Source organism: Rhinopithecus bieti, unplaced genomic scaffold (genome assembly GCF_001698545.2).
Source record: "Rhinopithecus bieti isolate Rb0 unplaced genomic scaffold, ASM169854v2 scaffold_18548, whole genome shotgun sequence".
Lineage (NCBI taxonomy): Eukaryota > Metazoa > Chordata > Mammalia > Primates > Cercopithecidae > Rhinopithecus > Rhinopithecus bieti.
The window spans coordinates 2,746,414-2,763,529 of NW_016809526.1; the positions used below are offsets into that span (position 1 = coordinate 2,746,414).

The 17,116-nt window shown below is 41.5% G+C and overlaps 1 protein-coding gene across 1 annotated transcript in view; it reads left to right on the plus strand.

The window, feature by feature from the left end:
* METTL24 (methyltransferase like 24) overlaps positions 1-17,116 on the plus strand; it is a 113,282-nt gene that overhangs the window by 38,963 nt on the left and 57,203 nt on the right. The window contains exon 4 of the mRNA XM_017889624.1: positions 5,608-5,747. Coding sequence (XP_017745113.1) covers positions 5,608-5,747 — 140 coding nt within the window. The remainder of the gene's footprint in view (positions 1-5,607; positions 5,748-17,116) is intronic.

Below are 17,116 nucleotides of genomic sequence, written 5' to 3' on the forward strand. Positions count from 1 at the left end.
GACACAATTTTTTTTTTTAAGGCATCCTCCGTAGTCTGATCTTGTAAACCTGGGTACTTTACTTTGCTTCTCTGGCTCTCCTTGTTCTGATCCTGAAATGGAAGAGATTGTATCAAAATTATTTCTAAGGTCCCTCCCAGTTCTGTGAGCTTGGACTGTGCACAGAGTAGTATAGAATGGTTATTAACCAGGTATTTTTGAGTGCCTACAAGGTACCAGGAACTGTTCTGGGCCCTGAGGTTATAGTCTCTGCCCTTAAGGATCTAACCAACTGGTTGTGAAGGTGGATAACTGGATGTATAATTATTATTCAGCTTGATGAGCAATAATAGAGAATTTGTTGTTGAAGCTCACTAGAAGGATTTTTGTCCTCCAGAAGAATGATGTGAAGTTCCCGACCTCACAATGGTTTTTAATGCGGGGCCATTTTAGCCAAATGAGGTTCTGTGCTTTGATGTACTTCCGGGTTACTAGAAGACCAGCAGATGGGAGTCACCAGAGATGACACTAAATGGTTCTTAATCAGAATCCTTTACTAACCAATGCTCCCTACCCCTCTGTATGTAATGCAAAGCTTTATGGTTGCTTTTGTGGCTTATGCCTCATTTAGAACTCATCTTGACAATGAAAGCCTACAAAACTAGCAGAATATTAGAGTCACTGTTACCTAAAAACTTCAGTTAGCAGAAGTGAGTCATAATGGGCAAGGAAAAAAAAAAAGCTCTGAAAGTACTAATGCGAATTCTACCCCCATCCTCTTATGCTGCTTTTTTAACATTAAGAAATATGCTTCCCTCAAATCCGTGCTCAAGCTTGTGCAGCAAGGCTGGCATTTGGTATGTGCATCGTTGATGTATCCTTTCCTCAATCCAGAGGGTATTTGTTGAACACCTGCTTTATGGCTGGCACTGTGCTGGGCCTTGGGATATTAAGCCTCAATAAAACACCCCCCACACTGGTAAATAGTTAGGGTGCAAGAGAGTTGTGTGTTCTCTAACAGGGGGCAGACAGATGGGTGGGGAAAGCTTCCTAGGCCGAGGGAGCCCGGGAGCAGAGGCATAGGGCATAGGACAGCATGGCATGAGACAGCAATTGGCATGGCACCGCTAGACTTGTGCATTGTGGTCCTGGAGGCATGGTTGGGGCCATGCATTTTTAAATGAAATTCCAGAGGATATGGTGTTTGCGTAGAGTATGCAGAACATCAAGCTCAGTTTAATTAGGTACTTTTTGTTTTTGTTTTCAATATGAAAGACCATGATACATGGCAGAGTTCTGCAGTCCACGGTACATTGTCTGCTGCTAACAAGAAATAGTTAAATCATAAATACAGTGCTCTGTTCTAAGGGAAGTCTCCAGATTCAGCTTTTCATGGCATCCCCCAAACCATATGCCTCCAGGAAGCATGCCTTGCAGTATAAAATTAATCTAAGCAACAGTGGCTGTTTTTAAAAAGAAAAAATAAAATATGTTTTAAAGCCTGTTTTTCTATTTATCGTCTATCTATCTATCTATCTATCTATCTATCTACCTACCTATCTATCTATCTACCTACCTGTCTATCCACCTATCCATCTATCCATCCATCTCTACCTCTCTACCTACTTGTCTACCCATCTATCAATTTGTAAGAATAACCTAAGAATAAGAACCCATGCTCTGGATATTCAGAATATAACTTTACAACAATACAATAGTATCTGTTGTATTTACTGCTACACACACACACACACACACACACACACACACACACACACACCGAGATGAAAACAATAAGCACATAATTCTGCCTGTGAGCGTTTCAAAAATAATGGTACTGTATAACCATACAGTGTGGAGTTGATCGTTTTGTAAACATGCAGAAGATCATTGAAGTGATTCTTAAGTTCCAAAATTTTAAGGGTTTCCTTTGCCAGATTCTACTTATGGGTTGGCAGAAATACCAGTCAAGCTTTTGGGATACAAAATGAAATGAAAATAAATTAGATCCCTTTAAGTTAAATAATTAAAAAACATTTCACAAAATATTTTTTCCTGGAGTCTGTTTTCCTTTGTCTAGGCCTAATTTGCTTTATTTGGCTAAAATTACAAGGGGAATTAGAGAGACAGAGAACATAATTAGTTGAGCTGGAAGTTAGCTAGAAGTTACTGCCCTCACTTATTTTGCTTACAAGAGAGTTTATTGAAACCCTGGCCATAAATCTTAACTAGGAAGGGTGAAAAATCAATACTTAATTAATTTTTAGGAGCAGAAGTTTATGGAGGACTTTCAGTTGTTCACAAAAGCTAATGTCTGTTAATGAGATGGTTAATAAATGGTTAAAATTGAGTAATTCTTGTGTTTTATTTCTTTTCTTTCCTTCTTTCTTTCTTTCTTTTTTTTTTTTTTTTTTTTGAGGTGGAGTCTTGCTCTATTGCCCAGGCTGAAGTGCAGTGGCACAATCTCGGCTCACTGCAACCTCTGCCTCCCAGGTTCAAGCAATTCTGCTGCCTCAGCCTCCCGAGTAGCTGGGATTACAGGTGCACACCAGTATGTCTGGTTAACTTTTGATTTTTTTTTAGTAAAGATAGGGTTTCACCATGCTGACCAGGCTGGTCTCAAACCCCTGACCTTGTGATCCACCTGCCTCAGCCTCCCAAAGTACTGGGAATACAGGTGTGAGCCACCGCTCCTGGCCCTTGTGTTTTATTTCTGAGCTAAGAAAGGAAGAGGGGATGTTATCAGGGGGAGTGAATGAAAAAGAATGTCTCGTCAATGGAGATATATCTATCCAAGATGAAATCTGTAGAATAAGAAGAAATGCTTAAAGTAGACAAAGTGTCATCTTTAACAAAATAAAACTCTAGTTCCTGACTTTAGCAAAGGAGGAGCAGCTGGATCTGAAAGCTCTGACTCTGGATCTTCAATGCCTACCTGACTTTTGGAGGCCTCTGGCTAACTGTCAGTGCCAACCCCTTCAGTCCGTTGTTAGGGGTAGAGGTCAGAGGGGCTGCTGTTTTCAGTTTAAAGTTCTGGCCCAAGTGTAGCCTCTTTTAATTTGTTAAGGCAGAGATGCGACTTGCTGGAACCTTTCACTGGGGCTTTACAAAAGGCCTCCAGTAAACTCAAAAGGTCATCTGCATAAAAATTTCCCAGGGGGAGCTTATTAAAATGCATATTCTCAGGTATCAGCCTCAAAGGTTGTGAGTTTGTAGATCTGGAGGGAGGCACAGGAATCTGCATTTTAAGTACCTCCCAGGTGATTCTGATGTAGGCAGACCACACATTGAGAAACACTGTGGGAAAGGTCAGAGCTAGGTTTGGATGGCATTAGGAGGGAATGAGGAGCAGGGACCTACAAACATCACATCTTCATCTGTCATTATGGAGACATGTATACAAAGAACAATAGCAAATGGGGATCATCATGCCACTTTAATAAAAGTATCCCAGGAGTCTTCCCTCAAGCAGATGGCTCAGGCTTATAAGGTCCAGGCATGCTTTGGGGGCACACACAGCTGCCCTGGACTAACTAGTTTCCCACTGGAGGTGGGGCCCAGGAAGGCACCCATGTTTAAGGCACAGTAATCTGCCCACTAGCAGAACAGGGTCCAATGAACACACTGAGTTCTGACTAACTAGATTAGCAACTTCTCTTCCCTTAGGTGAGTGGGTGGGGAATAGAAGGTGGGCAGGCAGAGACATAATTTCCATTTATCTGTGGGAGAATAGTAGGAGATGAATTATCAAATTAACATGTTGACGCACCCAGTTAATAAATGTATTCTGTAGCTGTTGCTTGAGAAAAGATTCAATTCCATTTTCTCCAATTATTTTGTCCTTTAAACAGTTGTTGAAGATCGAGAAGTAGAAAAATACTGGATTCAGGGAAAAGATATATAGGGGTTTCACTTTTCAGCTTTCCTCTGAGATGTCCAAATCCTAGCAGAAGACACATTCACTGATAAATAGTGCAGGATGATTTTGCCAGGCCAGCCAGAGGGGATAGGAAGAGTAATGCAGATGCCATGTTAGTTAAATAGGCTCCACTTAATATGCTCTTTTTACATTAAAATTTTGGAAAATCAGTTAAAGGATTGGCCAAATCTAGAATATCTTTTTTTCTTTTCTTTTTTTTTTTTTTTTTTTTTTTTTGAGACAGGATCTGGTCTCGCTCTGTTGCCCAGGCTGGAGTGCAGAGGCACAATCATGGCTCACTGCAGCCTCAACCTCCCAGGCTCAATTAATCAGCCCCCCTGAATAGCTGGGACTACAGGCGCATGCCACCATGCTCGGCTAATATTTGCATTTTTTGTGGAGATGAAGTTTTGCCATGTTTCCCAGACTGGTCTTGAGCTCCTGGGTTCAAGCGATCCTCCTGCCTCGGCCTCCCAAACTGTTGGGATTATAGGCATGAGCCACTATGCCTGGCCCTAGAATATCTTCTTAGGAAGAAAATTCCTTGCTGTTAATGTTTTCCAATGGATGAAAGCAATGAATCTCAAAACATTCTTTGCATCTGGAGCGGTCTGTGGTCTATGCTGTGACAGCAAAAGCTGCTGCATTCATGGAGCATCATGATGACTATGAGAGTTTTAAGGGATTGGGGGAAAATACTGTTGCTCAGTAAGGTAAATATCTTGGCCACAGGACTTGTTTTCCTTATTTTCTTTGGTTTCAGCAGCCTCAGCTGTGTGAAATGTACTAGCCTCAAACACAAGTCAGAATCACTTATGAAGTATATTTGCTTTGTGTGCAGTTGAAGTTAGAGACTTGCTTCTGCTTGACTTACACACACGTTCCCTTTGGTTTTCTTATCTAATTTTGATGGATGAGTTAAGAAAAGTGCTTCTGTTAGCTCAGGAAGAGCCTCCTGCCTGGGGCTGTTGCCCTTCTCCCCCAGGAGGAAGCACATTCCAGCAGTGTATCACAAAGAACACTGCCTTATCAGCAGGGACTGCCTATTAATTTCACTTGACCCGTGATCAGCTGTTTACCTTGGATAACACCTGCCACCTTTGTGGACCTCAGTGGCCCCACCTTATCTGCCTGAAATAAGAGATAACTAATCTTGGGAGTATGCTTCTGAGATCTATGCCTATGATTGTGCCTCACATCTTATAGTAGGCCCTCTGTGGGTAACGAAGACGTGTGTGCATGGTGAGCACGGTTCTCTGTGTCTGGTTGCATAGTGAGCACTGTTCTCTGTGTCTGGTTGCATGGTGAGCACTGTTCTCTGTATCTGGAATGCCCTTCTTGGTCCAAGTCTCTCGGTTCATCCTCCAGGACTAGCACCCCTCTACAAAGCCTTCCTGACACCGCCGCTTCTCCCACATTTTGCTCCTGATTTGTTCTGCCCTGCACACCCTGTGCACATGGCTACAGCAGCTCTTAAATTCTCTCCAAACCTGCATATATTCTCCATGAGATTACTTATTATCTGGTAATTGAAATTCCTCCAGACACTTTATAGCAGTCTTGTGGTTCCCTGGGGAGGGGAGTAGTTAGCAGTGGAGGAGGATATAACTTCCTGTTATGGTTTTCAGGGATGGGGAAGCAATAAGTCCCTACCTGCTATTTATCATCCAACATTTCAAATTATTCACATTGATTTCCAATCTTTACAGATTGCATGCAATCACATGAATACAGACAGCCTGGCTACTGACTCTAGTCCTACACACAAGCCCTGGTCAGTGTGTCTTGACGACAGGTTCAATTTAGCTCATCAAATCCGCAACAAGCAGTGCCGCCTCTACTCCTTAGGGTGAGTACATTTTTTACAGCAGAAGAAAACACAAACATTGCTTCAGGCAGCTCAGACCTTTTCAGCAATACAAAGTTGGAGATGGTTGCAGTGTATAACAGGTGCCATGCTTTGCTTCCTGTCATTATTTCAGACGGATCTGTCTGTTGTGTAACTGAAGGCATGTACAGATCACTGAGATCTCCTTGGTCAGAGGCACTTTCCCTCCCGTTCTGCCGGTAGCAAGTTGGAAGCCCCCATTCTCAGCATGTGGATGATCCTCTTGGTGAAACCAGTGATTTCCAGCTAGACTAAGAGGATCCTTAGTATAAAGAGAGAAGAATATTACTGTGTGCCGCAAAAAAAAAAGAGAGAGAGAGTATGTTAGATTTTTTTTTTCCCTTGAAAGGGGATCTCACTCTGTCGCCCAGGCTGGAGTGCAGTGGCATGATCACGGCTCACTGCAGCTCCTGCCTCCAAGGCTCAAGTGATCCTCCCACTGTAGTTTCCCAAGTAGCTGGGACCACAGGCACACACCCACCACACCGGGCTAATTTTTGTATTTTTGGTAGAGACAAGGTTTTGCCATGCTGCCCAGGTTGGTCTTGAACTCCTGAGCTCAAGCGATCCACCTGCCTTGGCCTCCCAAAGTGCTGGGATTACAGGTGTGAGCTGCTGCACCTGGCCATATGTTAGAAATTTTATGCACGGTTATGATGTGTAAACCAATACCAATAATGGCTATTGTTAGATTTGTGTGTTTTATACCAATGATAAATCTGTATCTAGTTATATTTTTAAAAGGAACTAAAGGGAACTCATAAAAAACTATGTCATTTTGTCAAAACTGAGAAAAATTTATATCCAGTTATTCAGGTTGAAAATGACCTAGATGTACAAATGGATTAAGTGAGCTTTTTTGTAAAAGGATGGCTACAAAGTAATGGGACTATTTCACCAAATATACCAGTACTTACATAAAAACAGTTCCGAACTTACAAATGATATATAGCTCAAGAAAAAGAAGACAGGAGGAAATTATTTTTGTTGGGAACATCCTGTTCCATAGACTCTTTGTAAGGGCAATGTAGATTCTCAGGCTAGACCACTGAAGTCTTTTTTTTTTTTTTTTTTTTTTTTTTTTTTTTTTGAGGTGGAGTCTCGCTCTGTCGCCCGGTCTGGAGTGCAGTGGCCAGATCTCAGCTCACTGCAAGCTCTGCCTCCCGGGTTTACGCCATTCTCCTGCCTCAGCCTCCCGAGGAGCTGGGACTACAGGCGCCCGCCACCTCGCCCGGCTAGTTTTTTTTTGTATTTTAGTAGAGACGGGGTTTCACTGTGTTAGCCAGGATGGTCTCGATCTCCTGACCTCGTGATCCGCCCGTCTCGGCCTCCCAAAGTGCTGGGATTACAGGCTTGAGCCACCGCGCCCGGCAGACCACTGAAGTCTTTAAGTCTTTTACAAACAGCACTGGGGACCCTAATGTGACATTGATTGTCTCCATGTCACATGCTTCCTCCTCACCTGTAGGTTTCATCACCTCTAGAGTCTACATTCAGGCCCAGGTACGACAACCACGAGCTAGAATCCTGGGTGGTCAGGGTTAGGGGCAGACATCTGGGCGATGTGGAGACCTACCCAAAGATTCCAATGTAGAAAGAATCATCATCACTGTCAAACTATAACAAACAAGAATTACCAGTCATTGTGGATTTTATTCTTTAAAAAACAAAATAAGAGTTTAAAGATAGGGAAACATTCTCATATGGGTTAAATGAAGAGCAATGGTGTATATTGGTGGAGCTTGGCACATACTAGGCACACAATACATACTTGCCGTGTAGAAGATCGCTTGAGAGGAGAGACTAGAAAGGGAAGCTGGTTATGCTGTGATGAAAATGTGGAGGCTGTGGATTAGAAGATGAGATACTCAGCCAATTGATGAGCAGAGCTCCCTTTCTGGAAGCCCACCAGCTATGCTTCAAGATTGGAGGGAGGATGGGAAGTTGTGACAGCAGAATTTATTTTATGTCACATTAAAAATGTCTGAAAGTGGGTCATAAAAAGTGGCATAGTACCACGTGCAAGTTGCTCCTATTTTCTTGCTCCAAATTGCCTCTGTATTTTACTTAATATTTTACACCCTGGGATAATTTCATTTAAAGGGTATAACTGAGTAAAATAAAACTTAGGAGTTTTGAGGGAAAGTTTCTAAATTCCTTTTTGCTTTCCTTATACTTCAGAGCTGTTGGATAAGATAGCTCTGCAGGGAGAGTTTAGATTATTACATGTAAAAAGGTAGTTTCCTATTTTAAAATATTTTTGTTGACACACAATATTTGTACAAATTAATGGGGTACATGTGATATTTTGTTACAGGCATAGCATGCGCAGTAATCAAGTCAGGGCCTTTAGAGTATCCATCACCTCGAGCATTGATCATGTCTATGTTTTGGGAACATTTCCAGTCCTCTCTTCTAGTTATTTTGAAATATAAAATTTATGGTTGTTAACTGTAGTCACCCTACTCTGCTTTCAAATATTGGAACTTATTCCTTCTGAGGGAGGAAAATAGGCTCTGGAGGCAGGGAACATGAGGCCAATTCACACTTCAGCTATGACAGGGTATTTCCTCTCCATAGGGCATATGCCCAGTAAATGACTTTGTAACTTTACTTCATCCTCTTCATTTACATAGGGTGTACACAAGTAACCAATGTAAACCTCTAGAGGGTATTTAAACCCTCAAAAATTCTGCAACAGGGCCCTTGAACCCCTATGCTCCGGCCTGTTCCCACACTGTGGAGTGTACTTTCATTTTCAATAAATCTCTGCTTTTGTTGCTTCATTCTTTCCTTGCTTTGTTTGTGCATTTTGTCCAATTCTTTGTTAAAGGTGCCAAGAACCTGGATGCCCCTGCACTGGTAACACTTTTATCTAACTGTATGTTTGTACCCTTTAAACAACCTCTCTTCACTTCCCCTCAGACACCCTTCCCAGCCTCTGATAACGTTACATCATTCTACTCTCTCTACCTCCATGAGGTCAACATTTTAGCTCCAGCATATGAGTGAGAAGATGCAATATTTGTCTTTCTGCGTCTGACTTGTTTCATTTAACATACTGACCTCCAGTTCCAAACATGTTGCTGCAAATGACAGGATTTTATTCTTTTTTTTTTATGGCCAAATAGTATTCCATTGTGTATACATGCCACATTTTCTTTATCTATTTATCACTAATGGACACTTAGCTTGACTCCATATCTTTGTTATTGTGAATAGTGCTGCAATAAACATGGGGGTGCAGGCATCCCTTTGATATACTGCTTTCCCTTCCTTTGGATATATACCCAGAAGTAGGATTGCTGGATTGTATGGTAGTCCTATTTTCAGTCTTTTGAAAAGTCTCCATACCGTCTTCCATAATGGCTGTACTAATTTACATCCCCATAATCAGTGTGTAAAAGTTCCCTCTTCTCCAAATCCTTGCCGGTATCTGATATTTTTTGTCTTTTTAATAATAGCCATTCTAACTGCGATAAGATAATGTCTCATTTTGGTTTTGATATACATTTTCCTGATGATTAGTGAGGCTGAGCAGTTTTTCATATATTTATTCAAAAGAAAAATAGACAAATGGGACTGTATGAAACCAAAAAGCTTCTGCACAGCAAAAGAAACTATCAACAGAGTGAAGAGACAACCTGTTGAATGGGAGAAAATATTTGTAAACTATTTATCCGTCAAGTGACTAATATCCAGAATATACAAGGAACTCAAACAACTCAATTGCAAAACAAACGAAAAAAATAATTCCATGAAAAAGTGGGCAAAGGACATGAACAGACATCTCTCAAAAGAAGTTTCTTATTTTCATTTTAATGTTTACCATTGAAAATTAACTTTGGGGCCAGGTGCAGTGGCTCATGCCTGTAATCCCAGCAGTTTTTGAGGCTGAGGCAGGCAGATCACTTGAGGTCAGGAGTTCGAGACCAGCCTGGCCAACATGGTGAAACCCTGTTTCTACTAAAAATACAAAAATTAGCCAGGCATGGTGGTGCACGCCTCTTGTCCCAGCTACTCAGGATGTTGAGGCTGGAGAATCACTTGAACCCAGGAGGCAGAGGTTGCAGTGAGCCGAGATTGTGCCACTGCACTCCAGCCTGGGTGGCAGAGCAAGATTCCGTCTAAAAAAAAAAAAAAGAAAAAAGAAAAAAGAAAAGAAAATCAACTGTGTAAAGAGCATCTGAATTCCACTGGGAAAAGAAATGAATAGATTACAATGGCCAATATTTTACTAAAAACATGAAAGCACTTAGTTGAAAACTGAAACTAAAGAAAATATTTCTGATGCCTAAAAAAAGATGCTTTGGGTTGTGAGTAATTATGTTGATTGCACTTACTAAGGCTCCAGGACCCAGACAAGTATGCCCCTGTTCAGGTTGAATTGCTTGCCCGGGGCACAAGTAGATAACTGGCTGACAACACCTCAACTGATACTGAGGGAAGAGTGAGACCCAGACCAGAATTGGTGGTCCTGAAATTAGGAGTGAGAACAGGGAAGGTGGCCCCGGGTTCCCAGCACCAGGGAGTGTCAGAACAGTTTTGAGCTAGGTAGGGAGGGCAGGTGGTAAGTGAATTGTGTGGCCCTCCATATAGGCATGACATGCTCCTAGTCCCACGGCCGCAGCAGCAACAAGACCATGCCACTGCTATACCCAGTAATCCCCAGGCAAACCGAAGACAATGGATGCAGCTGCAGCTGAGAGTAACTTCCTGGCAGGAGGGCAAGGAGGGCTCCAAGGACACAGGGAGTCAGAAGACAGAGGCTGATGGCCCCGCCTTCTAATCTGTCTCATTTCCTTTCCTCCATCCTTAAGAACTGAAGCAGATATCACCTCCATCTTCTCTTTGATGGCTGAAGTTCTGAAGTTTATTTACTAGGAGTCAAAGCTTTTTATTCCACAGTTAGTGGAAAAGGCATTTGTCTGTGAGTGTGCACTCTATGTCATGTTCAGTTGAAAATGAAAATTAGATCCTTTTCAGTTTTGAAATGAGGTAGACAAGACCAATTAAGATAGGGGAAGACACTGAAAAGAAAGGTACATATTATGGAGAAAGGGATAGAGAAGAGAAAAAAGGAGAGCCTGTGGGTTCGGATGACAATATCATCTGCATAATGACTTCAGACAGGGCCTGGCCTGCAACTCTTCTTGTGTCTGGAGTGGGGAAGGGTGATGGTGGGGCAGTGGAGGGGAGGGTGGGGATGAGAGTGGTAGATAAAGTGAAAGGGGAAAATCATCTTTTCTCCTTTTATGTCAAAGATTGTATTTTAGGGGTAGGCATGCGCATGAGAGGAAAGATTTGAAAAGGGCTAATACATAGGTACATATTTTTTGTCTCTTTTTTAGTTCTGTTGTAGGTTGTGCCTTTTAGTTTCAAGACATAAATTCTCTCAGTCTAAGATAGTAGATGATTTCATAAGGGATGCATAGTTAGATAGCAAGAGCCCATATTTTATACAGAAAATCTGGGACCTTTGGTTACCACGAACATTTCCAGAAGAATGAAATACTGTGCAGAACGTGCAGGTTTGTTACATAGGTATACATGTGCCATGGTGGTTTGCTGCACCCATCAAACCGTCATCTACATTAGGTATTTCTCCTAATGCTATCCCTCCCCTTGCCCCCCACCCCGACAGGCCCCGGTGTGTGATGTTTCTCTCCCTATGCCCATATGTTCTCACTGTTCACCTCTCGCTTACGAGTGGGAATATGTAGTGTTCGATTTTCTTTTCCTGTGTTAGTTTGCTGAGAATGGTGGTTTCCAAATTCATCCATGTCCCTGCAAAGGAAATGAACTCATCCTTTTTTATGGCTGTATAGTATTCCATATCGGATATGTGCCACATTTTCTTTATCCAGTCTAACATTGTGGGCATTTGGGTTGGTTCCAAGTCTTTGCTATTGTGAATAGTGCTGCAATAAACATATGTGAGCATGTGTCTTTATAGTAGAATGATTTATAATCCTTTGGGTATCTACCCAGTAATGGGATTGCTGGGTCAAATGGTATTTCTAGTTCTAGATCCTTGAGGAATCGCCACACTGTCTTCCACAATGGTTGAACTAATGTACACTCCCACCAACAGTGTAAAAGTGTTCCTGTTTCTCCACATCCTCTCCAGCATCTGTTGTTTCCTGACTTTTAAATGATTGCCATTCTAACTGGCATGAGATGGTATCTCACTGGGGTTTTGATGTGCATTTCTCTAATGACCATGATGATGAGATTTTTTTCATGTTTGTTGGCCACATAAATGTCTTCTTTTGAAAGGTGTCTGTTCATATCCTTTGCCCAGTATTTGATGGAGTTGTTTGTTTTTTTCTTGTAAATTTGTTTAAGTTCCTTGTAGATTCTGGATATTAGCCCTTTGTCAGACGGATAGATTGCAAAATTTTTTTCCCATTCTGTAGGTTGCCTGTTCACTCTGATGATACTTACTTTTGCTGTGCAGAAGCTCTTTAATTTCATTTGATCCCACTTGTCAATTTTGGCTTTTGTTGCCGTTGCTTTTGGTGTTTTAGTCATGAAATCTTTGCCCATGCCTATGTCCTGAATGGTATTACCTAGGTTTTCTTCTAGAGTGTTTATGGTTTTAGGTCTTACATTTAAATCTTTAATCCATTGAGTTAATTTTAATTAATGCTTCCTTTAGGAGCTTGAGTTAATTTTAATTAATGCTTCTTTTAGGAGCTCTTGTAAGGCAGGCCTGGTGGAGACAAAATACCTCCTTGCCTGTAAAGGATTTTATTTCTCCTTCACTTATGAAGCTTACTTTGGCTGGACATGAAATTCTGGGTTAAAATTATTTTCTTTAAAAATGTTGAATATTGACCCCACTCTCTTCTAGCTTGTAGGGTTTCTGCAGAGAGATCCGCTGTTAATCTGATGGGCTTCCCTTTGTGGACCTTTCTCTCTGGCTGCCCTTAACATTTTTTCCTTTGTTTCAACCTTGGTGAATCTGATGATTATGCGTCTTGGCGTTGCTCTTCTCAAAGAGTGTTTGTGATGTTCTCTGTATTTTCCGAATTTGAATGTGGGCCTGTCTTGCTACATTGAGGAAGTTCTCCTGGATAATATCCTGAAGTGTGTTCCATTCTCCCCGTCACTTTCAGGTACACCAATCAGATGTAGGTTTGGTCTTTTCACATAGTCCCATATTTCTTGGAGGCTTTGTTCCTTCCTTTTCATTGTTTTTTCTCTAATCTTGTCTTCACACTTTATTTCATCAAGTTGATCTTCAATCTCTGATATCCTTTCTTCCACTTGATTGATTTGGCTATTGATATTTGTGTATGGTTCATGAAGTTCTCATGCTGTGTTTTCATCTTCATCAGGTCATTCATGTTCTTCTCTAAACTAGTTATTTTAGTTAGCAATTCTTCTAACCTGTTATCAAGGTTCTTAGATTCCTTGCATTGGGTTAGAACATGCTCCTTTAGCTCAGAAGAGTTTGTTATTAACCACCTTCTGAAGCCTACTTCTGTCAATTTGTCAAATTCATTCTCCATCCAGTTTTGTTTCCTTGCTGGCAAGGAGTTGTGATCCTTTGGAGGAGAAGAGGTGTTCTGGTTTTGGAATTTTCAGCCCTTTTGCACTGATTTTGCTCATCTTCATGGATTTATCTACCTTTGGTCTTTGCTGTTGGTGGCCTTCAGATGGAGTTTTGCCTGGTCATCCTTTTGTTGATGTTGATTCTATTGCTTTCTGTTAGTTTTTTTCTAACAATCAGGCCCCTCTTCTGCAGGTCTGCTGGAGTTTGCTGGGGTCCACTCCAGACCCTGTTTGCCTGGGTATCACCAGCGAAGGTTGCAGAATAGCAAAGATTGCTGCCTGCTCCTTCCTCTGGAAGCTTTGTTCCAGAGGGGCACCTGCCAGATGCCAGCTGGAGCTCTCCCGTATGAGGAGAGCTCATATAGGAGCTCCCTGTAGACCCCTGCTGGGAGGTATCTCCCTGTCAGGAGGCATGGGGTCAGGTACCCACTTGCAGAGGCAGTCTGTATCTTAGCAGAGCTCAAGTGCTGTGCTGGGAGATCCACTGCTGTCTTCAGAGCCAGCAGTCAGGAACGTTTAAGTCTGCAGCAGCTGCATCCACAGCCTCCCCTTCCCCAGGTGCTTTGACCCAGGGAGATGGACGTTTTATCTCTAAGTCCCTGACTGGGGTTGCTGCATTTCTTTCAGAGATGCCCTGACCAGAGAGGAGGAATCTAGAGAGGCAGTCTGGCTACAGCAGCTTTGAGGTGCTGTGGTGGGCTCTGCTCAGTCCAAACATCCCACAGGCTTTGTTTACACTGTGAGGGGAAAACCACCTACTTAAGCCTCAGTAATGGTGGACGCCCCTCCCCACACCAAGCTCGAGCATCCCAGGTCAACTTCAGACTGCTGTGCTAGCAGCGAGAATTTCAAGCCAATAGATCTTAGCTTGCTGGGCTCCTTGGGGTGGGATCTGCTGAGCGAAACCATTTGGCTCCCTGGCTTCAGTCCCTTTTCCAGGGGAGTGTCCAGGCACCACTGGGGTATGAAAAAAAAAAAAAAAAAAAAAACTCCTGCAGCTAGCTCAGTGTCTGACCAAACGGCTGTCCAGTTTTGTGCTTGAAACCCAGGGCCCTGGTGGTGTAGGCACCCAAAGGAATCTCCTGGTCTGTGGGTTGCGAAGACCATGGGAAAAGTGTAGTATCTGGGCTGGAATGCACAGTCCCTCACGGCTTCCCTTCGCTAGGGGAGGGAGTTCCCCAATTCCTTGTGCTTCCTGGATGAGGTGACACTCCACCCTGCTTCTGCTCGCCCTCTGTGGGATGCACCCACTGTCTAACCAGTCCCAGTGAGATGAGCCGGGTACCTCGGTTGGAAATGCAGAAATTGCCCACCTTCTGCATTGATCTCACTGGGAGCTGCAGACTGGAGCTGTTTCTATTTAGCCATCTTGCCCAGAAACTCTTTTCATTTTACATACTTCTTACAACTTGAATTATTTCTATGTGTGTTTATTTAATTATAAGCAACTAGTTTAAATAGAAAACATATCAATATATAATAAAGTGTCTTAAACAAACAATTACAGAATTGTATGTAGCTAATTTAATTACTTTTTTGAGATATGTATACATCAATATTGTTTCTTGAAGACAACATTCTGACAATTCAAGGGAAGAAATTATTCACATATTTCACTCCAGATTTATATACAAATTATATGTAATGAGTACTTTTTTGACATAATGTTCTTTTAATAAAACTATAAAATTGCTCTTTTCTACTGGTGATCTACAATAACACTGCTTTGTTCATCTAAGTTTTGACTAATTTAATTAAGTGAAAATTCCTTTTGGATATGTGAGTTCTACAATATTCTGATCTATATAAAAACAAATCTATCTACTAGAAAAATGCTTTGTAGTTTCAACTGCAACTCTTGAATTTATATTTAATGCCAGGTATATCAGTTAGCTATTGGTTGTGTAATCACTCTAAAACTCAGTGGCTTAACAATCACCATTATTTACTGTTGCTTGTATGTCTGCAGGTTAGTTGGGCTTCAGTTCATCCAGGCTGGGCTCAGCTGCGAGGCTTTCTTTTTTTTTCATTATTGTACTTTAATAATGTTTATTAAATAGTAAATAACTATTTAATAATAGTTCTAGGGTACACGTGCACAACGTACAGGTTTGTTACATATGTATACATGTGCCATGTTGGTGTGTTGCACCCATTTAACTCATCATTTACATTAGGTATATCTCCTAATGCTATCCCTCCCTCTCCCTTCTCCCCACCCCATAACAGGCCCCGGTGTGTGGTGTTCCCCACCCTGTGTCCAAGTGTTCTCATTGTTCAATTCCCACCTATGAGTGAAAACATACAGTGTTTGGTTTTTTGTCCTTGCAAGTTTGCTCAGAATGATGATTTCCAGCTTCATCCATTCTCTACAAAGGACATGAACTCATCCTTTTTAATGGCTGCATAGGCCTATTCCATGGTATATATGTGGCACATTTTCTTAATCCAGTCTATCATTGATGGACATTTGGGTTGGTTCCAAGTCTTTGCTATTGTGAATAGTGCCGCAATAAACATACGTGTGCATGTGTCTTTATAGCAGCATGATTTATAATCCTTTAGGTGTATACCCAGTAATGGGATGGCTGGGTCAAATGGTATTTCTAGTTCTAGATCCTTGAGGAATCACCACACTGTCTTCCACAATGGTTGAACTAGTTTACAGTCCCACCAACAGTGTAAAAGTGTTCGTATTTCTCCACATCCTCTCCAGCGTCTGTTGTTTCCTGACTTTTTAATGATCACCATTCTAACTAGTGTAAGATGGTATCTCATTGTGGTTTTGATTTGCATTTCTCTGATGACCAGTGATGATGAGCATTTTTTTCATGTGTCTGTTGGCTGCATAAATGTCTTCTTTTGAGAAGTATCTGTTCATATCCTTCACCTACTTTTTGATGTGGCTGTTTGATTTTTTCTTGTAAATTTGTTTGAGTTCTTTGTAGATTCCGGATATTAGCCCTTTGCCAGATGGGTAGATTGTAAAAATTTTCTCCCATTCTGTAGGTTGTTCATTTACTCTGATGGTAGTTTCTTTTGCTGTGCAGAAGCTCTTTAATTTAATTAGATTCCATTTGTCAATTATGGCTTTTGGCTTTTGTTGCCATTGCTTTTGGTGTTTTAGACATGAAGTGTTTGCCCATGTCTATGTCCTGAATGGTATTGCCTAGGTTTTCTTCTAGGGTTTTTATGGTTTTAGGTCTGACATTTAAGTCTTTAATTCATCTTGAATTAACTTCTGTATAAGGTGTAAGGAGGGGATCCAGTTTCAGCTTTCTACTTATGGCTAGCCAGTTTTCCCAGCACCATTTATTGAATAGGGATCCTTTCCCCATTGCTTGTTTTTGTCAGGTTTGTCAGTGATCAGATGGTTGTAGATGTGTGGCATTATTTCTGAGGGCTCTGTTCGGTTCCATTGGTCTATATCTCTGTTTTGGTACCAGTACCATGCTGTTTTGGTTACTGTAGCCTTGTAATATAGTTTGAAGTCAGGTAGCATGATGCCTCCAGCTGTGTTCTTTTGGCTTAGGATTGTCTTGGCAGTGTGGGCTCTTTTTTGGTTCCATATGAACTTTAAAGTAGTTTTTCCAAATCTATGAAGAGAGTTGTTGTTAGCTTGATGGGGATGGCATTAAATCTATAAAGGTAAATCTAATTACCTTGGGCAGTATGGTCATTTTCACAATATTGATTCTTCCTATCCATGAGCATGGGATATTCTTCCATTTGTTTGTATCCTCTTTTATTTCATTGAGCAGTGGTTTGTA